The following is an 18,259-nucleotide window of genomic DNA, read 5'->3' as shown; positions in this document are numbered from 1 at the left end:
GGGAGGCAACTGCTTTTATGCAGCATGTGTGTACCTTCCCTTGGGGCCACTTGGCCATCAGGGAGTCTCAGTTTCTTGGCTTCCTGCGTACCAGCTTTAACCCCGTCACAGTCAGAGAAAAATGATCCATTTTAGTTTGCGTCTGAATTTTTCTAATGGGGGGAGCAGAGAATCTCTCTTTCCCATCCCAAGTCTAGCTCAAATAATGTCTCTGTCTGCTGTGCTACAGGACCACACCTCTAGGTAGCAGCACAAGCCCGCCCCCCACCTCATCAGGCACCACATTGAGGAATGCCAAAGAGAACTCTGGAGACCCCTAGGTGCTCAACTGAGCCCCACACCCACCCCCTTGTTAGTCTGTCACCCATCACTCAATCTTGTGGGAGTCTCCTCAAGTTTCAGGAGGCTATCACTGATGGCTTGAGTGCCACCCCCAAGGGGAGGGACCTCTCTATTTGCCTCCCCCGCACATTTCTTTGCTTCTCACATCCTCACTTTTTGGACAGAAGTGGATATTTGTGCCTTTTACTGCTGCCTAATGATCGCTGCTGTGAATGGGAAAAATGTCTCCTCTATTTAAAAAATGACAGGAGAGCCGGGAGGGGACTTGCCAAGGGGACTGCTCAGAACAAAACATCCATCTTTCATCACCACCTCCAGCCTTCTTGCAGGTGAGGGTTTGAGTCCCCCCAGAGCATGGGCTGCATCCCTGACCGTCATGGCTCATCTCAACAAAGATATTGAAATTGGAACAGGTTCAGAAAAGGACAAGGAAACAGAACAGCTGCCATAGAAGGAGCTATTAATAAGACTTGGAGTTTTCAGCTTGCAAAAGAGACAACTTGGGGGGGGCGGGTATGACAGGTCTGTAAAATCATGACTGATGTGTAGAAAGTAGATCGGGAGAAGGTTTTAGCAAGAGATTGGACTCGATGACCTGCTGAGGTCTCTTCCAACCTTAGTCTTCTATGATTCTATATGATTCTAAGACAGTGTCATTTACCCCTCCTCATAACACAGCAACAAAGGTCACCAAATGAATTTAATAGGCAGCAGTTTTAAAGGAAACAAAAATGTTTTTCACGCAACACACAATCAAACTGTGGAACTCCTTGCCAGAGGACAGTGTGAAATACAGGACTATAACATGGTTAAAACAAACAAGATATATTCATGGAGGATGGACAGGTCCACCTATGGCTATTAACCAACATGGACAAGGATGGTATCTTGATACATTAAGCAGTAATAAGTCACCATGGCCAGATGGTATTCACCCAAGAGCTCTGAAGGAATTCACATGTGAAACAGCAGAACTACTAACTGGAACCTGTAAGCGATCATTTGTATCATTTTCTGTACTCAGTGACTGGAAGAGAGGAAATGTGGCACCATTTTTTTAAAAGGGCTCCAGAGGCGATCCCAGGAATACAGGACAGTAAGTCTGACCTCAGTACCCAGTAAACTGGCTGAAACTGTAGCAAAAAAATATTGTTGGATCTACAGAGGAGGGTAATTTCATGGGGAAGAGCCAGCCTGGCTATTGTATAGGGCAGTAGTCCCCAACGCAGTGCCCGCGGGCGCCATGGCACCCGCCGGGGCATTTGTGTGTGCCTGCCGACAACCTGGGCCGGCCCCGCCCCCAGCGCACGGCGCACTGGAGGCGCCGGCCCCAGGCACGCGACACGCACCGGCACCTGGTGCGCGGCACTCGGGCGGCCCCAGCCCCGGGGCACATGCGGGCGCCGGGTGCAAGGGCATCCCCACCCCTGGCGTGCCCCAGGACGCGTGGCCCTGCCCCTGGGCGCCCGGGAGCCTCAAAAGGTTGGGGACCACTGGTATAGGAAAATCAGGCCCCACCAAGCTACTAGAATACTTTGACGGGGGAGAGAAAGAGCAGCTGGTACGGCCTCAAGGGGAAAGAAGAGGGGCAGAGGTCACAGTGGGGGTGTACATGAGCAGTGAGCAAGTCCCCAGCCCCACTCCTAACCCCGCCCCTTCTTCTGAGGCCCCACCCCCCAATCAGAGCCAAACCACTTTCCCAACCTCCACCACAGGGAGGGCGGGTGAGTGCAGGGCTCCAGCCTCCCCAGTCTAGAGCACAAGGGAGGGCAGGTGCTGGGGACAGCAACGCTCCATCCCAGTATGCCTACAATAGGCATTCTAGGGCGGCGTGTGGGCGGGGCCAGACTGGCAATTTGGGAAGGCAATGCCTTCCCCCGCTTGTTACACCCGCCACCCACAGGGGCGTGGCTCCCGCATGGATCCCGCTTTTGTCTTTGGAAAGGGGGTCACCCTGCCCTGAATGGACGGGGCTACACTAGGATCTCACCGTGCCCCTGCCATCCCTTTGCCTTGCAGGGGCAGCACAAATAGATGCATAGATGCCATTGTGTGGGCATGAGTCTAGAGTGTCAGAAACTCTTCCGCCTCGGTGGGCAGTGGGCTCAGCAGGTGTGGTGTGCTCAGAGCCAGCAATTGGAAAGGAGTTGCCCAAACAGCTTCTTCTGGGACTCCCGTGCTAGTCCTGTCTCTGACATGATCCAGTCAGAAGCACCTGGCAGAGGATATAGGGGAAGAGTGGGTGTCTGTGCTTCTGGCATAATTTCTGTCCAAAGCTGGTGCTGCCCAGGGATCTCACAGCACAGATAGCACCTAGGTCAGAGGTGAGAGAGAACAACACTAGGTCTCATTATGGGCCAACATCCCACCAGTCCCCTGGATCTCCACGGACACAATCACTTTATAAATGTTTCTGACGTCTTGGTCTCCTTTTCCCACTGCTCTGTCCTCCCTCATGAAAAGAGAGGGGGAGACACACCTCTCCCATTGCTCTAGGCTTCACACCCCATGTGATCCTCTCTCTAAAAAGTGGAGATCGGTAGTTGATGCCATCTGAGATGTAAGGGTACAGAATAAAATAAGTGGCTTTGGCAGGTCTTCTTCATCTCCCCTGCCAACAGTGATGTCGACAGAAGATAAATAGACCCTTCACTTGCTAAATACATCGATTATCCTGGCACGCAGGTGTTTGCTTTTCACGCTGTACACAATTGGGTTCATCAGGGGTGGGACCAGCAAGGACATGTTGCCCAGAAGAATCTGAAGCAAGGGAGAAGAGCCCTTCCCGAATCTGTGTATCACAGATAAGCCAATCTGTGGTGTGTAGAAGAGTAGGACGGCACAGAGGTGGGAGACGCAGGTGTTCAGAGCCCTGAAGATCTGTATACGGGACACAATACTCAGCACTGTGTTGAGGATCATCGCATAGGACAGAAGGATGAACAATGAATCGAGCCCCATTGTTAGGAGTTTAGCAAACAAGCCGTAGATACTATTGATTTTGATGTCCGAACAAGCCAACTTCATGACATCCTGATGCAGGCAATAGGAATGGGATAAGACATTGGTATGACAGTATTGGTACCGTTTCAGGAGCAAGGGAAGTGGGAAGACTACAGCCAGCCTACTTAACGCACACACCAGCCCCATCTTGGGTATTCTCGGTAGGGATAAGATGGAAGTATATCTCAGCGGGTCACAGATTGCGATGAAGCGGTCAAAGGCCATCAACAGGAGCATGGAAGATTCAATACATTCAAGAGAATGGATGAAGAACAGCTGGGCAAAACAGGCATTGAGGCTGATCTCCCTAAAATTAAACAAGAATATGCCCAGTAGTGTCGGCATGGTGGCTAATGATAAGCCAAGATCTGTGATGGCCAACATGGAAAGGAAAATGTACATGGGCTCATGGAGGCTTGGATTTGTTTTTACAATGAAGAGAATGACTGAATTTCCAACAATTGAAATAGCATACATGAAGCAGAAGGGGATGGAGATCCAGAGATGAAGGTCTTCCTGTCCTGGTATCCCACTAAGCAGGAACACTCCGGAGTCATATTTGGTGTCATTGGCAGCTGACATAATGTACTGGGCAAATCCAAGGAGTTTTGGACTTTCCTTCCTGATACGAAAAAGAACAGGAGATTAGATGTTATTTTATGAGACACCTTTCTGCTCTCAATGGACACCTAAAGATTCCGAAAAGCTCAAGGCAGATTGGCAAAAACATAGTTGTGGACTTACAGCAGTGATAGGAAGATAGGCACTGCCAGAGTGGATCAGACCTGTAGTCCATGTAGCCCAATATCCCATGACCAGATTCAGAGGTTTCAGAGGACGGTGGATGAAGCCCTAAAATAGCCAGCCATGAGATAATCTGCTCTAAGGGAAAGTTTCTCCCTGATGCCCAGTTGCTAGTCATGTTTACCTAGTAGTTAGACATGTTTGTCATGTGCATCCAGAAGGTTTATACTCCTTCCAAGACTTTTTTAAACACAATCCCCACTACTGTAACTGTATTTTCTAGTTTGCCATGTTATCAACCTTTCCTTCTTTGAATCCGAAGCTCTTAACCCTATTCATCTCACTGTTAGACAATAGAATATCCACTGAAATGTATTAAATATTTCTGGACATTTTTCTACATTTTCAATATTACTTTCAGTTACAACACAGAATACAATGTGTCCAGTGCTCACTTGATATTATTATTTGAATTACGAATATGAGCACTGTAAATATGATAACCAAATAAAGTATTTTTTCAGTTCATCTCATATAAATGCCCGTGTTTGATATCTTTACCATGAAAATGTAAATTACAAATGTAGATTTTTTTTGCTTGCGTCATTGCACCCCAAAACAAAACAATGTAGAATTTTAGTGCCTACACGTCTACTCAGTCCTGCTTTTTGTTCTGAGAATTATTATGACAAAAAGGTTGTTTATATTAACAAGAGATGCTGCTATAGAATCATAGAATCCTAAGGTTGGAAGAGACCTCAGGAAGTCATCAAGTCCAGCCCACTACCCAAAGCAGCTCTAACCCCAACTCAATCATCCCAGCTAGGACTTAAAAACCTCTAGGGATGGAGATTCCACCACTAACCCAGCCCAGTACCTCATCACCCTCCTAGGGAAATACTTTTTCCTAATATCCAACCTAGACCTTCCCCACTGTAACTTGAGACCATTGCTCCTTGTTCTGCCACCCGTCACTACTGAGAACAGCCTCTCTCCATCCTCTTTGGAACCCCCCCTTTGATAGCAGTTGAAGGCTGCTACCAAATCTCCCCTCACTCTTCTCTTCTGCAGACTAAACAAGCACAAATCCCTCAGCCTCTGCTCATAGGTCATGTGCTCCAGCCCCCTCATCATTTTGGTTGCCCTCTGCTGGACCCTCTCTAATGCATCCACACCCTTTCTGTAGTGGGGGCCCCAGAACTGAATACAATACTCCAGAAGCGGCCAAACCAGTGCTAAATAAAGGGGAATAATAACTTCTCTAGATCGGCTGGCAATGCTCCTCCTAATGAACCCTAATATGCCTTCTTGGCTACAAGGGCACACTCTTGACTCATATCCAGCTTCTCATGCACTGTAATCCCCTGGTCTTTTTCTGCCGAACTGCTACTTAGCCAGTCACTCCCCAACCTGTAACAATGTTTGGGATTCTTCCCTCCCAAGTGAAGGACTCTACACTTGTCCTTGTTGAACTTATCAGATTTCTTTTGGCCCAATCCTCCAATTTGTTTTGATCATTCTGGTCCCTATCCCTGCCCGCCAGTGTATCTATATCTCCCCCTAGCTCAAAGTTATCCACAAACTTGCTGAGGGTGCAATCCATCTCCTCCTCCAGGTCATTAATAAAGATGTTCAACAAAACTGGACCTAGAACCGATCCTTGGGGCATTCCGCTAGAAACTGACTGCCAACCTGACATCAAGCCTGTTGTCTGCTTCTTATTTACAATGTCACCAAGAAGTGGAAATAGGTGGTCTCATGGCACTTTTGTAGCCGGCATTTACTGCCGGATATGCTCATTGTTCATACGCCCTACCATGCTTCAGCCACCATTCCAGAGGACATGCTTCCATGCTGATGAGGCTCATTTAATAAATGTGTTAATAACATTTGTGACTGAACTCCTCAGAGGAGAATTGGGAATGAATGGCTCCTGTTCTGTTTTACCCTCATCCTACCATATGTTTCACACTATAGCAGTATTGAACGATGCCCCAGCATGTGTTTGTTCTAAGAACAATTTCAGGGCAGATTTGACAACACTCAAAGAAAGTACCAATGTGAGATTTCTAAAGAGATCTCCAAGCACTCAACCGAGGTTTAAGAATCGGAAGGGTAGTCCAAAATCTGAGAGGGTTGGGGAGTTGAGAATGCTTTCAGAAGACTTAAAAGAGCAATGCTGTGATGTAGACACTACAGAACCTGAAACACCAAGAAAGAGAATCAACCTTCCTCTGGTGGCATCCAATTCAGATGATGCATATGAACATGGATCAGTTTGCTCCACTTTACATTGTTATCATTAAGGATCCACTCCAGCATAGACGCATGTCTTCTACAATGATGGTGGAAGCATAAATGGATGTATGAATCTTCAACACACTTGGCACTTAAATATCTTGCAACACCAGCCACAAAAATGTCATTTGAATGCCATTTCTTACTTTCAGGTGACATTGTGAACAAGAAGCAGGCAGCATTATTGTGACGAATACCCACCCCCCATGCTTTATGAGAGGGACTCATGGACATGAATAGATATAACTCAAAGGCGGTTTGAGTGAATTATTTCATGTAACCCCTTGATCTTCATGTTATGGTCTGCTGGTTCTGTTCATCTTGCTCTGTTGTATGCACCATTTGTGTGTAAAAACTTAGACACATGGGCTGCTTTTACGGAAAAACTTGCCAGCTGTCTACACTGGCCGCTTGAATTTCCACAAGAACACTGACGATCTCATGTAAGAAATCAGTGCTTCTTGCGGAAATACTGTGCTGCTCCCGTTCCAGCAAAAGTCCTTTTGCACAAAAGCTTTTGTGCAAAAGGGCCAGTGTAGACAGCTCAGATTTGTTTTGCGCAAAAAAACCCCGATCGCAAAAATGGCGATCGGGGCTTTTTTGCGCAAAAGCGCGTCTAGATTGGCACAATGGTTTTCTGCAAAAAGTGCTTTTGCGTTAAAAGCATTTGTGGAAAATCATGCCAGTCTAGACATAGCCATGGAGTGGGGAATACTTTGTGAGTTTCAAATGTGTGAAGAGGAGACACTGAAGGTGGTACCTGCAACTTCTAGATGAGCCACTGCTAAACAATCTTTTGTCCTTCAGTCTGAGCAGTGGATGGTAGGGAAGGGCCTCAACTCCCTAACAAAAGGAATAGGAAAGCAGAGGCCTGGGTCTTTTGGCTGGGCTGCACCTGAAGGAAGGAGCCTGAGACCCCAGGGTGGGGGAAGAGAGCCCTGGTTTGGAGTGGCAGCTGGAAAAGAGGTTTTAGGGTGAGTTTAAGTTTGCACTGAGGTTTCAGTGGAGAATTAGCCAAGCGGTTTCGTTTCTTTTGATTGTTTGTAACCTACTTTGCTCTGCCTGTCTTCACTTATTACATTTTAAATCCTACTGCTTCAACTTAATAAAACCATTTTTATTTTCTATCAAACCCAGTGTAAGCAATTGTTACCTGGGGGGGGGGGGGGAGGGGGCGGGACAGCAACCAATGGGCACAGTCCCCCTTTCATTGTTAAAGGTGGCTTACCTAATTCTTTGGGATTTGATCCCATCTGGGGGGTGCTCTCTCAGGAGGCTTGGCCCTAAACTGCACTTTCCTTGGACCTGAAGAGGTTCAGTGTCTGTACTGCTTCTCGGTGGGGGCAGGGACCTCGGCTCGGGGCCTTGGCTGGGGGAGACCAGCAGAGCTGGCCCAGCAGGACCGGGCGGTGAAGAGCCTCAGAGAGCGGGAAGGTGAGTGGCAGGGGCCATGCCAGCACCCCAGAAGGCACCCCTGAGGGGTCATCTGTGACCTCACCCCATCACAATTATCTCCTGCAAATTGCATCCAAACTTGTTTGTTGGAGTGATTGGCTGAACAAGAAGCAGGACTGAGTGGATTTGTAAGCTCTAGAGATTCATATTGTTTTGGTTTTGCATGCAAGGATTTTTTGGACATAATTCAAATTGTAAGTTTGTATTTCATGATAAAGAGATTGCACTACAATACTAGTGTGAGCTGAAATGAAAATTTTTGTTGTTTTTTACTGTGCAAAAATTTGTAAAAAAAATAAATATAAAATGAATATGGTGGTTTTTATATTTCGTGTTGCAGTTGAAATAAATATGCATGGAAATGTAGAAAATATCCAAAAGTATGTAAGTAAAAGGAATTCTGTTATTAACAGTGCGATTAATCATGATTAATTTAGTCGTCACTTGACAGCCTGAGTTTTTGCATAACATTTACACATCTGTATACTTGTCTATCCAGTCTTTCCCCTCGGATATTCTTTAAGAGATGACTTCTCAGGCTAGCGTGGGACTTAAAAATGTAGCATCAGTCATGGGGATTTCACTGGAACCTGAGAAGGTCACAGCATCTCAACCCTCATTCAATTGCTTATCAGCAAAACAAAAGTCGGGTAGCTTCTCTGTCCCTGAGTTAATAGTTGACTGGTTTGCCTCAGGTTCTGTTCTATCAGGAGTAGTAAACAGCACTGGGGTCAGTGTATGGAATATTTATTCCTTGTGCTCTCACTCTCAGGGTACGTCTACACTACATGGCTCCGTCGACAGAGCCATGTAGATTTGTTTGTTCGGCAAAGGGAAATGAAGCCGCGATTTAAATAATCGCGGCTTCATTTAAATTTAAATGGCTGCCGCGCTAAGCCAACAAACAGCTGATCAGCAGTTTGTCGGGTCAGCGCACTAGTCTGGACGCTCCTGCACCGACCTGAAAGCCCTTTATCGACCTCCCTGGTAAACCTCATCCTACGAGGCATAACGGGGAGGTCGATAAAGGGCTTTGATGTCGGCAGGGGAGCGTCCAGACTAGCGCGCTGAGCCGACAAACAGCTGATCAGCTGTTTGTCGGCTCAGTGCGGCAACCATTTAAATTTAAATGAAACCACGATTATTTAAATCGCGGCTTCATGTCCCTTTGCTGATCAGCCTAATCTACATGGCTCCGTCGAGTACATAGTAACCCCAGTACCAGTCTGAGGGTTGGGGGATCATGGGGTTCCTCCTCATGAGAGGGCAGGTTACAAGGCCTGACATCTGGCACACACAGCCCAGAAAGGGGTTACAATGCTGGAAACCCTGTAACGCTGAGGGGTGTCTACAGGGAAGACATTTTGTCAGCCTCTCAGAAACCAGAAATATGGACCTGTTACCACAGCACAACACGGCTCTGAATTCCTGACTTCACAATTGAGCCAGAGAATAAAACCTTTGAAAATCCATTTGCTGATTAAATTCCCAGCAGCAAATAAACCTGAGGTGACGGGGCAAACTGTTGCTGATATCATAGAATACTAGGACTGGAAGGGACCTCGAGAGGTCATCGAGTCCAGTCCCCTGCATGTTATATTCCATGTTATTTTCTCTTGCTCAGCCCTTGGCAAGATCAGACTCAGAACACAAGGCACCATTAAAAATGGGACTCTTTGGTATCGAGGGATTAACACTCCAAACTCGCTTTGAATGTCAGATTTCTGTGCAGCTTAAACAGGCCACTGTGTAGCATGGGCAGCTGTAGAGGAGGCTTCCCAAGCTACCTAGCGCTGCCTGCCCTTCAGCCTCCTCACTGAGTCACCCCGACAGCCCAGCGGAGTCCTCTGCCGCTGCACAGAACAGCTGCCAATGCAAACAGCCTGCAGCCTTCGCCCTGCACTTGGCATGTTACAGACAGTGAAACCTGCCCACGTACCCAGTTCCTGCTAGAAGGGAGCCGCTGGAACCAGAGATCTTCACTGTAAAGGGCAAGGAGTCATCGGAGAGGTTGCACGGGCAGCAGGCAGTGTGTGTTCAGATAGGGAGGCAACTGCCTTTATGCAGCATGTTTGTACCTTCCCTTGGGGCCACTTGGCCATCAGGGAACCTCAGCTGTTTGGCTTCATGTGCACCAGCTTTAATCCCAGTCACGGCCAATAGCAAATGGCAGGAGGCCAAATCCCAGGGAGGAGATGCTAAACGATTGGTTTGCAGCACCAGACCTGCTGCAGGCTCCATTCCTGGAATTCAGTTTTATTGGCACTGTACGTATGGTCCTGACTGGTCACATGGCTCCCTTGGGGGCTGCCCAGAGATCTTGCTGCAATACAAACCCAGGGTGCAGGTCTGAGAAGGGAAATTCCACTAGGCCATGTAGAGGGACATTTCCCTCCGATCATTCCAGTAGGGAAAAAACTTCCTAACTGTCAGGGAAGTTGAGCACTAGAATCAATTGCTGAGGTAGGTTGTAGAATCACCATTTTGGGAGATTCTAAAGAACAGGTTAGACAAACACCTGTCAGGGTTGGTCTATATAATGCTTATTCTTGCCAGGAGTGCAAGGGAACTTCACTAAAGAACACGGACAATAAAAAAGGTTGAGGGGTTTTTTTTGGCAAAATGATTCCTGACTAGACATATGAATATAGAACTCTGAGTAATACTTCATGCCAATGATAATTCAGAACCATATTTTCTGCACCCCTTCGAAGCAATGCAAAGGTTTTGGGAAATCAGGGGTAATGGAAGAGCTGACGGAGAGGGAAGAAATTGCTGAAAAGGTTCCTGGTGTGAACTTGGAGGGTTGCTGGATATGGGTGGTCCCCACAACCTTCATCCCCATGTGTCCTCCCCCGCGCCCGTTTGTACCTCTCAGCAATCTCCCTTCCCCTTTGAGCCTAATATATAGGAGAAAGGAGTTTTAAATATGTTTTTAAATATGTCTTTCTGAGGGTGCAGGAGCAAACCAGCCCAATGTGAAGAAGAAATAGCAAATATGGCAGGGGACAAGGTTGATTTAACAGAGAACTCTTCTGTGTGCTGAAACACAGAGAAGAAGCTAACAAGAAGCGGAAACTTGGACAGATGACTCCGGAGAAGTATAAAAACTTTCCTTGAGCAGGCAGGGGTGTAATCAGGAAAACCAAAGTGTAAAAGGAGTTGTGGTTTGTTGTGGTTATCTTGTGGATTTGGACAGGTACTGATTGAGGAAAGCACCTTAGTAACAGATGATGTGGGACAAGCTAAAGTACTCAGAGCTTTTTTTGCCTAGGTGTTCACATTATTCGGCACTGGTGAGGCCACATCTGGAGTATTTCCTCCAATTCTGCCACCCACCCCACCCCCCATTACGGAAAGGATGTGGATGTATTGGAGAGGGTCTAGCAGAGGACAACCAAAATTATTAGGGGTCTAGAGCACATGACTTATGAGGAGAGGCTGAGGGATTTGGGCGTATTTAGTCTACAGACGAGAAAAGTGAGGGGGGATACGATAGCAGCCTTCTACAACCACCTGAAGGGGGGCCCCAAAGAGGATGGAGAGAGGATGTTCTCAGTAGTGAAATGAAGCAAAATGGCAAAATGAGGACCAATGGTCCCAAGTTACAGTGGGGGAGGTCTAGGTTGGATATTAGGAAAAACTATTTTCCTAGGAGGGTGGTGAAGCACTGTGACGGGTTACCTAGGGAGGGGGTGGAATCTCCATCCCTAGAGGTTTTTAAGTCCCAGCTTGGCAAAGCGCTGGCTGGGATGATTGTGTTGGGGTTGGTCCTGCTTTGGGTTGGGGGTTGGATTTTATGACCTTGTGATGTCTCTTCCAACCTGATGATTCTGTGATTTGAGGTCAGTTCCCAGACCACTGCACTGGGCAGCACAGTACGGGGAGGAGGTGAGCAGCTGTCAGCAGTGAAAGAACAGGTTAAGGAGTGTTTTGAAAAGCTGGATATGCACAAGTCTATGGGGCTGGAGCGAATGCATCCGAGGATGCCCAGAGAGTTGGCTGATGTAATTGCAAACCCTCTGGCCGTTATCTTTGACAACTTGTGGGGATCAGAGAAGGTCCAAGATGACTAAAAATAGGTAAATTTTGTGCCCATCTTTAAAAAAAGGAAGACGGAGAATACAGGTAACTACAGACTGGTCAGCATCATCTCCGTCCCTGGAAAATTCATGGAGCTGGTGTACTGTGACACCTCCCTCCCTTCCTTTTGGGAGATTGTGACCAGAACTATTCATTCAGCCCCAGCGCCCCCCAAACTCCTTGCATATTTAGTAGCAAACCCCACAAAGCAGTAGAGAAAAATGGTTTTAAAATAACAGGCAGCTGTCACACGTCTACACTCATCACTATGAGCTAAGTCAGACAGGCTTTGCTGTGGAGATACTGGAACAGAACTGGTCTGAGTTACTTTCTTTTTGGGACACCAAAGAACTCTTGGGACCCTGCCTAGCTTCACTGTGTCTCCGAGAGCATCTTCCCATCTGTTTGCTGCGTGCTTGTGGGGGCAGCCTTTGGTAAAAGCGGCGTGAGCTTGGGCCCAGTCACATAGTGCGCTGCTGTATCCATGTTACGTGGACAGGGTGTGATGCTGACCTTTGCCCTCAGGCTGCTTTCTCCCAGTCGCAGGTCTAAGATGGTGCCCCCTTGGCCATTGCTCCATTATTTGGAAGTTGGGCGCAGTCTGCTTCAATGGCTCGCAAACACCTGTCCCGTGACTGGGCTGATATTTCCAGTGCCCCCAACCCTCTCCTCAGAAATCCACGACTTACCTTTCGCTGTCACCCTGGAGCACCCACACAACTGCCACTGACAACACAGTGATGGAGTCAGGGGCTTCCCTGTTGCCAGGGGAGGTGGTGCTATGAAACCTTGTATAGGCCAATGTCCGAGGTGCTGCTCTGTGGAGCCCTGACAGATCCCTGATCTCAGAGTATCTGAGAGCTTGCAATGAATTTGTCCTCCTGATGCCATTGTGAAGCAGGGCAGGCCAAATATTCACCTGTACAGAGGCACAGAGACAACCTGTGGAGTACCTATGGTCACACAGGGAATCAAACCCAGCTCTCCTGAGCTGCTGAGCAGCACCCAGACCACAGGACCGGCCTTCCAAGCATTGACAGACCCAGCTGGATTCTCTGGTGCGCTGCAGAGTGCAGAGATGGCCAGGAGCCAGCCACAGGCTCCTGCCACCTAGCATGCTATGAGGGGCATTGGCTCAAGCCTGCCACACTCCCTGCCTCATCTCTTCCCCGAGGCCTTGCCCCTCCACTTCCCCTGAGGCTCTATCCTCCGGCCAGGCCAAGCTGGGCTGTGGTAAGAGCAGCACAGAGCACACAGGCTGTTGGGGCGAGACCCAGACTCACCAACTTCCCTCAAAGTACGTGCTGGAGTGTGGGGCTGATTTCAGGCCCAGGACTCCTCACAGTGTCTCTGCCTCACTGGGCAGCTCATACCATGGCCCAGCTCTGGCTTTGGGCCTGGAGAGCACGCGGAGCATTGGGTGAGAAGGAGGAGCAGGGGGCAGAGCTTGGGAGACGACATGAGGCAGAGGCCTTGTTGGGGGGGGAGTAACAGTGGGTTTGGTTTGGGGGTAAGAGATGGGGCAGCATAGGAAGAAGAACAGCAGGGGGAGTCAATGTGGGGACAAGGGTCCTGCAGTCCCCCTTTGCAAAGGGGGTCACCCTGCACTGACGGGACTGGGCTGGGCCAGGAACAACCTGTGCCTCTGAGGGGGAGCCGATTCCTATCCCCACCCCGTTGGAAGTGGCTGAGGCAGACGGACCAGGGATAGAATCTGGACCTGAGTCTCTTGCCAGGGCTCCTGAGTATCAGACACTCACAGCTCGGCTCCTCCTCGGTGGGGAGCGGGCTCAGCAGGCGTGCGGTGAGCAGAGTCATCCATGGAGGCGGAAGGGTCCCCTCAATGGCTCAGTGCCTCTTGAATAGCTCCTGCCCATAGCTGGTGCAGGGCTCATGGATCACGCGGCACCCAGCGTGCTCAGGAAAGGCCGGGAGTGTTTCTGCAGAACTGCTCTGCTGCTTTTTTCAGGCCCATGGCTGATTAACCAGGGACAGGAAAGTGACAGTCTGCATGTCACGGGAGAAAAACATTCACATCCCTTCTCTTTATTCATTGAACAGTCAGGAATTCTGAGATCGGTGCAGCCAATATCCCACCAGTCCCCTGGGTCTGCATGATCACAGTCACTTAGTAAATTCTGCTGCCTGCCTTGCTCTCCATCTGCCAGTGGCCCACCCTGTGTCACCAGTGGGTGGGGACAGCTCCTTCCCATGGCTCTAGGCATTAGACGCTGTCAGAAGCTCTCCCTACAGAGTGGTTGTGAGTAGCTCATGTCATCTCAGAGATAAGTTTTCAGGATATATTAGGTAGCCATGCCCAGCAATTTTCATTTCCCATGTCACCAGTGATGGAGCCAGGCGATGAACTGACCTTCATTTAACGAACACCCTGATGACCCTCGCACGCAGGTGTTTGCTTTTCACGCTGTACACGATTGGGTTCATCAGGGGTGGGACGAGTAGGTAGACATATCCAAGGAGAATCTGAAGCAAGTGGGAAGAGCTACTCCCGAATCTGTGTATCACAGACAAACCAATCTCTGGGGTATAGAAGATCAGGACGGCGCAGAGGTGGGAGACGCAGGTGTTCAGGGCCCGGAGGCTCTCCCTGCCAGACGCGATGCTCAGCACCGTTTTGAGAATCATCACATAAGAGAGGAAAATGAGCAGAGCATCCAACCCCACTGTTAATAGTTTAACCGACAAGCCATAGACGCTGTTGACGGTGATGTCCGAACAAGCAAATTTCATGACGTCCTGGTGTAGGCAGTAGGAATAGGAGAGAACATTGTCTCGACAGTATTGGAATCGTGTCAGGAGAAAGGGGACTGGAAATACTAGGACCACCGATCTGAGCACTAACACCAGCCCCATCCTGGCTACTCTCGGCAGGGTTAAGATAGAAGCGTATCTCAGTGGGATGCAGATGGCAACAAAGCGATCAAAAGCCATCAGCAGCAGCATGGAAGATTCAATTAATGAAAGTGTGTGGATGAAGAACAGCTGGGAAAAACAGGCATTGAGGCTGATCTCCTTAGAATTAAACAAATATATGCCCAGTATCGTCGGCATGGTGGTTATTGATAAACCAAGGTCTGTGAGGGCCAACATGGAAAGGAAAATGTACATGGGCTCATGGAGGCTCAAGTCTGTTTTTATGATGAACAGAATGACTGAATTGCCTACTATTGAAATCAGATACATGAAGCAGAAGGGGATAGAGATCCAGAGATGCACGTTTTCCTGCCCTGGTATCCCAGTGAGGAAGAAAACTGCAGAATGGTGTTTGGTGTCATTGGAAGCTGACATCATGTACTGGAGAGGTATGAGGAGTTTCCAGCTTTCCTTCCTGAAAGGAAAAAGAACAAGCATCCACATATATTTAATGAGACATTTCTCCATTCTCAGTGCAAATCTTGAGACTCCCAGGAGTTGAAGGAAAATCAGAAAAAACATGGCCTTGGTTTTCCGCCACAGATAGGAAAACAGGCACTGCCAGACTGGATCAGACCTGCAGTCCATCTAGCCCAGTAGCCAGTAGCCAGTTCCACATAATGCAGAGGAAGGTGGAAGAAGTTCTGCAACAGGCAACTTTGAGACAACCTGCTCCCAGGGAACATTTCCCTTGGACACCCACTAGTTGGACGTATTTTGGGGTGTAAATCAGGACGTTTTAGAGCCCTTTCAAGACTTTTTCTAAAAATCCCTCTCGGAATCCTGCTCAGCTCTCGACTCCATTGATACCTTGTGGCCGGGAGTTCCACAGATTATTTCGTCGCTATGTGACTTTACATTTGTGACTCTCTTTCTGGCCCTCCCCTTCTGAGGGTGGCCCATTGCATCATGACATGCATGTACACAATGGCACTTGCATAGTGAAAACAATATTTATGTACGGATAAGCTATTTATAAACTTTGTTTCATATCCTAATGATATGCATTTTTAAAAATTTTCCCTTCTCGTGAGAGAGAAAATCATGTCACTACCTCTTTGCAGCACTGGGGATAAACTCTCAAGTCTGTGTTCTGAATTAAATAACATTGTCACCAACAGCATCACTTCAGATTGACTTATATGGATCTATTAACTTTCCCTTACTGAATGCTCCTGATGATAGACTCTGACTCCCAAGAATCCCTCCAAGAGCAGCTGAAGGGCTTTGCTGGTTAGTATTGACTGAATTCAGAGTACTCATTCATCCTCATTCACAGAATCTGCATCCTCTCACCATACAAGTGTCTGTAGATATCTGCTGATTTACAAGGCACCAGAGTTATTTCAGCTGGGCAGGGAAGGACTGGCTTCACACATGGGGGATTACGGAAAGCAATAGATTTGCACAATTAGCTATCGGAGCATGTAAGTTATTTCAACCATACTCATGTAAGAGATGATGAATCTAAATTACATACAGCCGCTGTTATACTCCCCTTTCATGTGCATTAGCTGTAGTCTTTGCTAAAACACAGCCCACCAATTCTCTTCTCTCAGGACTGTCTGAAAAGTCTTGGACAGGCATTGCAGAGGGACTGCAGTATAGACATACCCTCAGGGTGTGTCTAGACTTCAGGTTTTTGTTGATAAACGTGGACTTTTGTCGACAAAACTATACCTGCGTCTAGACTACAGCCGAGTTGTGTCGACATAATGTCGACAGAACTCGGCAGTTTTGTCGACGGCAGTAAACCTAATTCTACTAGGAATAACGTCTTTTGTCAACAGAGCTCTGTCAAGAGAAGGCGTTATTGCATCTACACTGTTCTTTGCATCTACACTCTCATGTCAACAAAGCGGCTTGGTTTGTCAACAGAACTGAATGTAGTCTAGACGCTCTTTGTCGACAGAAGCTTTATCGACAGTATCTGTCGACAAAGCCTCTGTCGACAAAAGCCTGTAGTCTAGACGTACCCTCAGAGTGGGAGGGGCTGGGACCAGAGATGTACAGACTGTGGTTTGAAAACCCTCCTGTTCTCCCATGTTACACTTTCTTTCTGAAGTTCAGATTAAACAGTATTTTGGTTCAAGAAAGCTGGATGGTCATTGGTCTTACCACTCGTATTAGGCTCCAAAGAGAAGCAACGCAGGGTCTGTGCTCACCTGAACCCAAAGCCTACTCTGAGGGTGGGAGGATTTTATGTTTCTACCTCATGAGAGGGCCCAGGATGAGGCCTGACAACTGGCAGAGATGCTGATAGCCATGTAGCTCTGAGGAGTATCTACCAGGCAGAAGTTCTGGAGCCCTCAGAGAACAGAAACATTCCCTATCAGACCTGTTACAATAGGGCAAAACAGCTCTGAGGTGCTGCCTTCGCTGTTGAGACGGAGAATAAAGCTTTTGAAAATGTATTTGCTGGTTACATTTCCAGCTACTAATAAAGCTGATGCGATTTGTCAGGTGGTCATTAATATACTGTAGGGCCTTCTCTCACTCAGCACCTGGCAGGATCAGGTCCAGAGCCCAGGGCACCTCTAGAAATGGGAACCTTTAAGAAATCCTGACTCGGGGCATTGGGGCGTTAACACTCTGAGCTCGCTTTCAATGTCAGATGTCTGAGTTGCTTGAACAGCCCACCATGAAGCATGGGCAGATGTAGGGGAGGGTTCCCAAGCTACCTAGCGCTGCCTGCCCCCCAGCACCATCACTGAGTCACCCTGACAGCTCAGCTGAGTCCTCTGCTGCTGCACAGAACAGCTGCCAATGCAAACAGCCTGCAGCCTTCGCCCTGCACTTGGCATGTTACAGACAGTGAAACCTGCCAACGTACCCAGTTCCTGGGAGAAGGGAGCCAATGGCACCAGAGGTCTTCACCCTACAGCACAAGGAGTCATCGGAGAGGCTGCACGGGCAGCAGGCAGTGTGTGTTCAGATAGGGAGGCAACTGCCTTTATGCAGCATGTTTGTACCTTCCCTTGGGGCCACTTGGCCATCAGGGAACCTCAGCTGCTTGGCTTCCTGTGCACCAGCTTTAACCCCATCGAGGCCAATGACAAATGGCAGGAGGCCAAATGACAGGGGATGGGTGGTGATTCTACACAACTGGCTTGTCATCACGGTTTGTATAGTTCTGATTAGTCACGTGGCTACCAAGTGATAACAATGATGCTGTCACATATGTGATTTTGTGAAATAAGATAAAATAGAACAACAATATCAATCCAGATTTTCCCCTTTCCTGCATTACAAATGCAGGGTGCAGGCCAGGAAAGGGAAATTCCACAAGGCTTCCTACATGGAAACTTCCCTTTGATCGTTATGGGAGGAGAGGTCCTTTCACTTCTGCATGAGAAAACAGAGCCCCAGGCTCCAGAGAGCCCCAAAATTATGCATCGAT

The 18,259-nt window shown here is 48.2% G+C and overlaps 2 protein-coding genes across 2 annotated transcripts; both read right to left on the bottom strand.

Moving 5' to 3' along the window:
• Positions 1-2,991: 2,991 nt before the first annotated feature.
• Positions 2,992-3,927, bottom strand: LOC102444173 (olfactory receptor 51G2-like). The gene has a single exon (XM_006113138.3). The coding sequence runs from the start codon at positions 3,925-3,927 to the stop codon at positions 2,992-2,994; it is 936 nt and encodes a 311-aa protein (XP_006113200.1).
• A 10,371-nt stretch (positions 3,928-14,298) lies between these two features.
• LOC102444415 (olfactory receptor 51G2-like) lies at positions 14,299-15,237 on the bottom strand. The gene has a single exon (XM_006113139.5). It carries the CDS (start codon positions 15,235-15,237, stop codon positions 14,299-14,301), a length of 939 nt encoding a protein of 312 aa, XP_006113201.5.
• Positions 15,238-18,259: the final 3,022 nt, after the last annotated feature.

This window comes from Pelodiscus sinensis, chromosome 1 (assembly GCF_052426305.1).
Source record: "Pelodiscus sinensis isolate ZL-2025 chromosome 1, ASM5242630v1, whole genome shotgun sequence".
Lineage (NCBI taxonomy): Eukaryota > Metazoa > Chordata > Testudines > Trionychidae > Pelodiscus > Pelodiscus sinensis.
Note: the sequence above shows the minus strand (reverse complement) of the source record. Positions and strands in the feature narration are given on the sequence as shown.

Excerpts from the sequence above, each read along its gene's own strand:
- LOC102444173 (XM_006113138.3), bottom strand. The coding sequence starts at position 3,927 with ATGTCAGCTGCCAATGACACCAAATATGACTCCGGAGTGTTCCTGCTT.
- LOC102444415 (XM_006113139.5), bottom strand. The coding sequence starts at position 15,237 with ATGATGTCAGCTTCCAATGACACCAAACACCATTCTGCAGTTTTCTTC.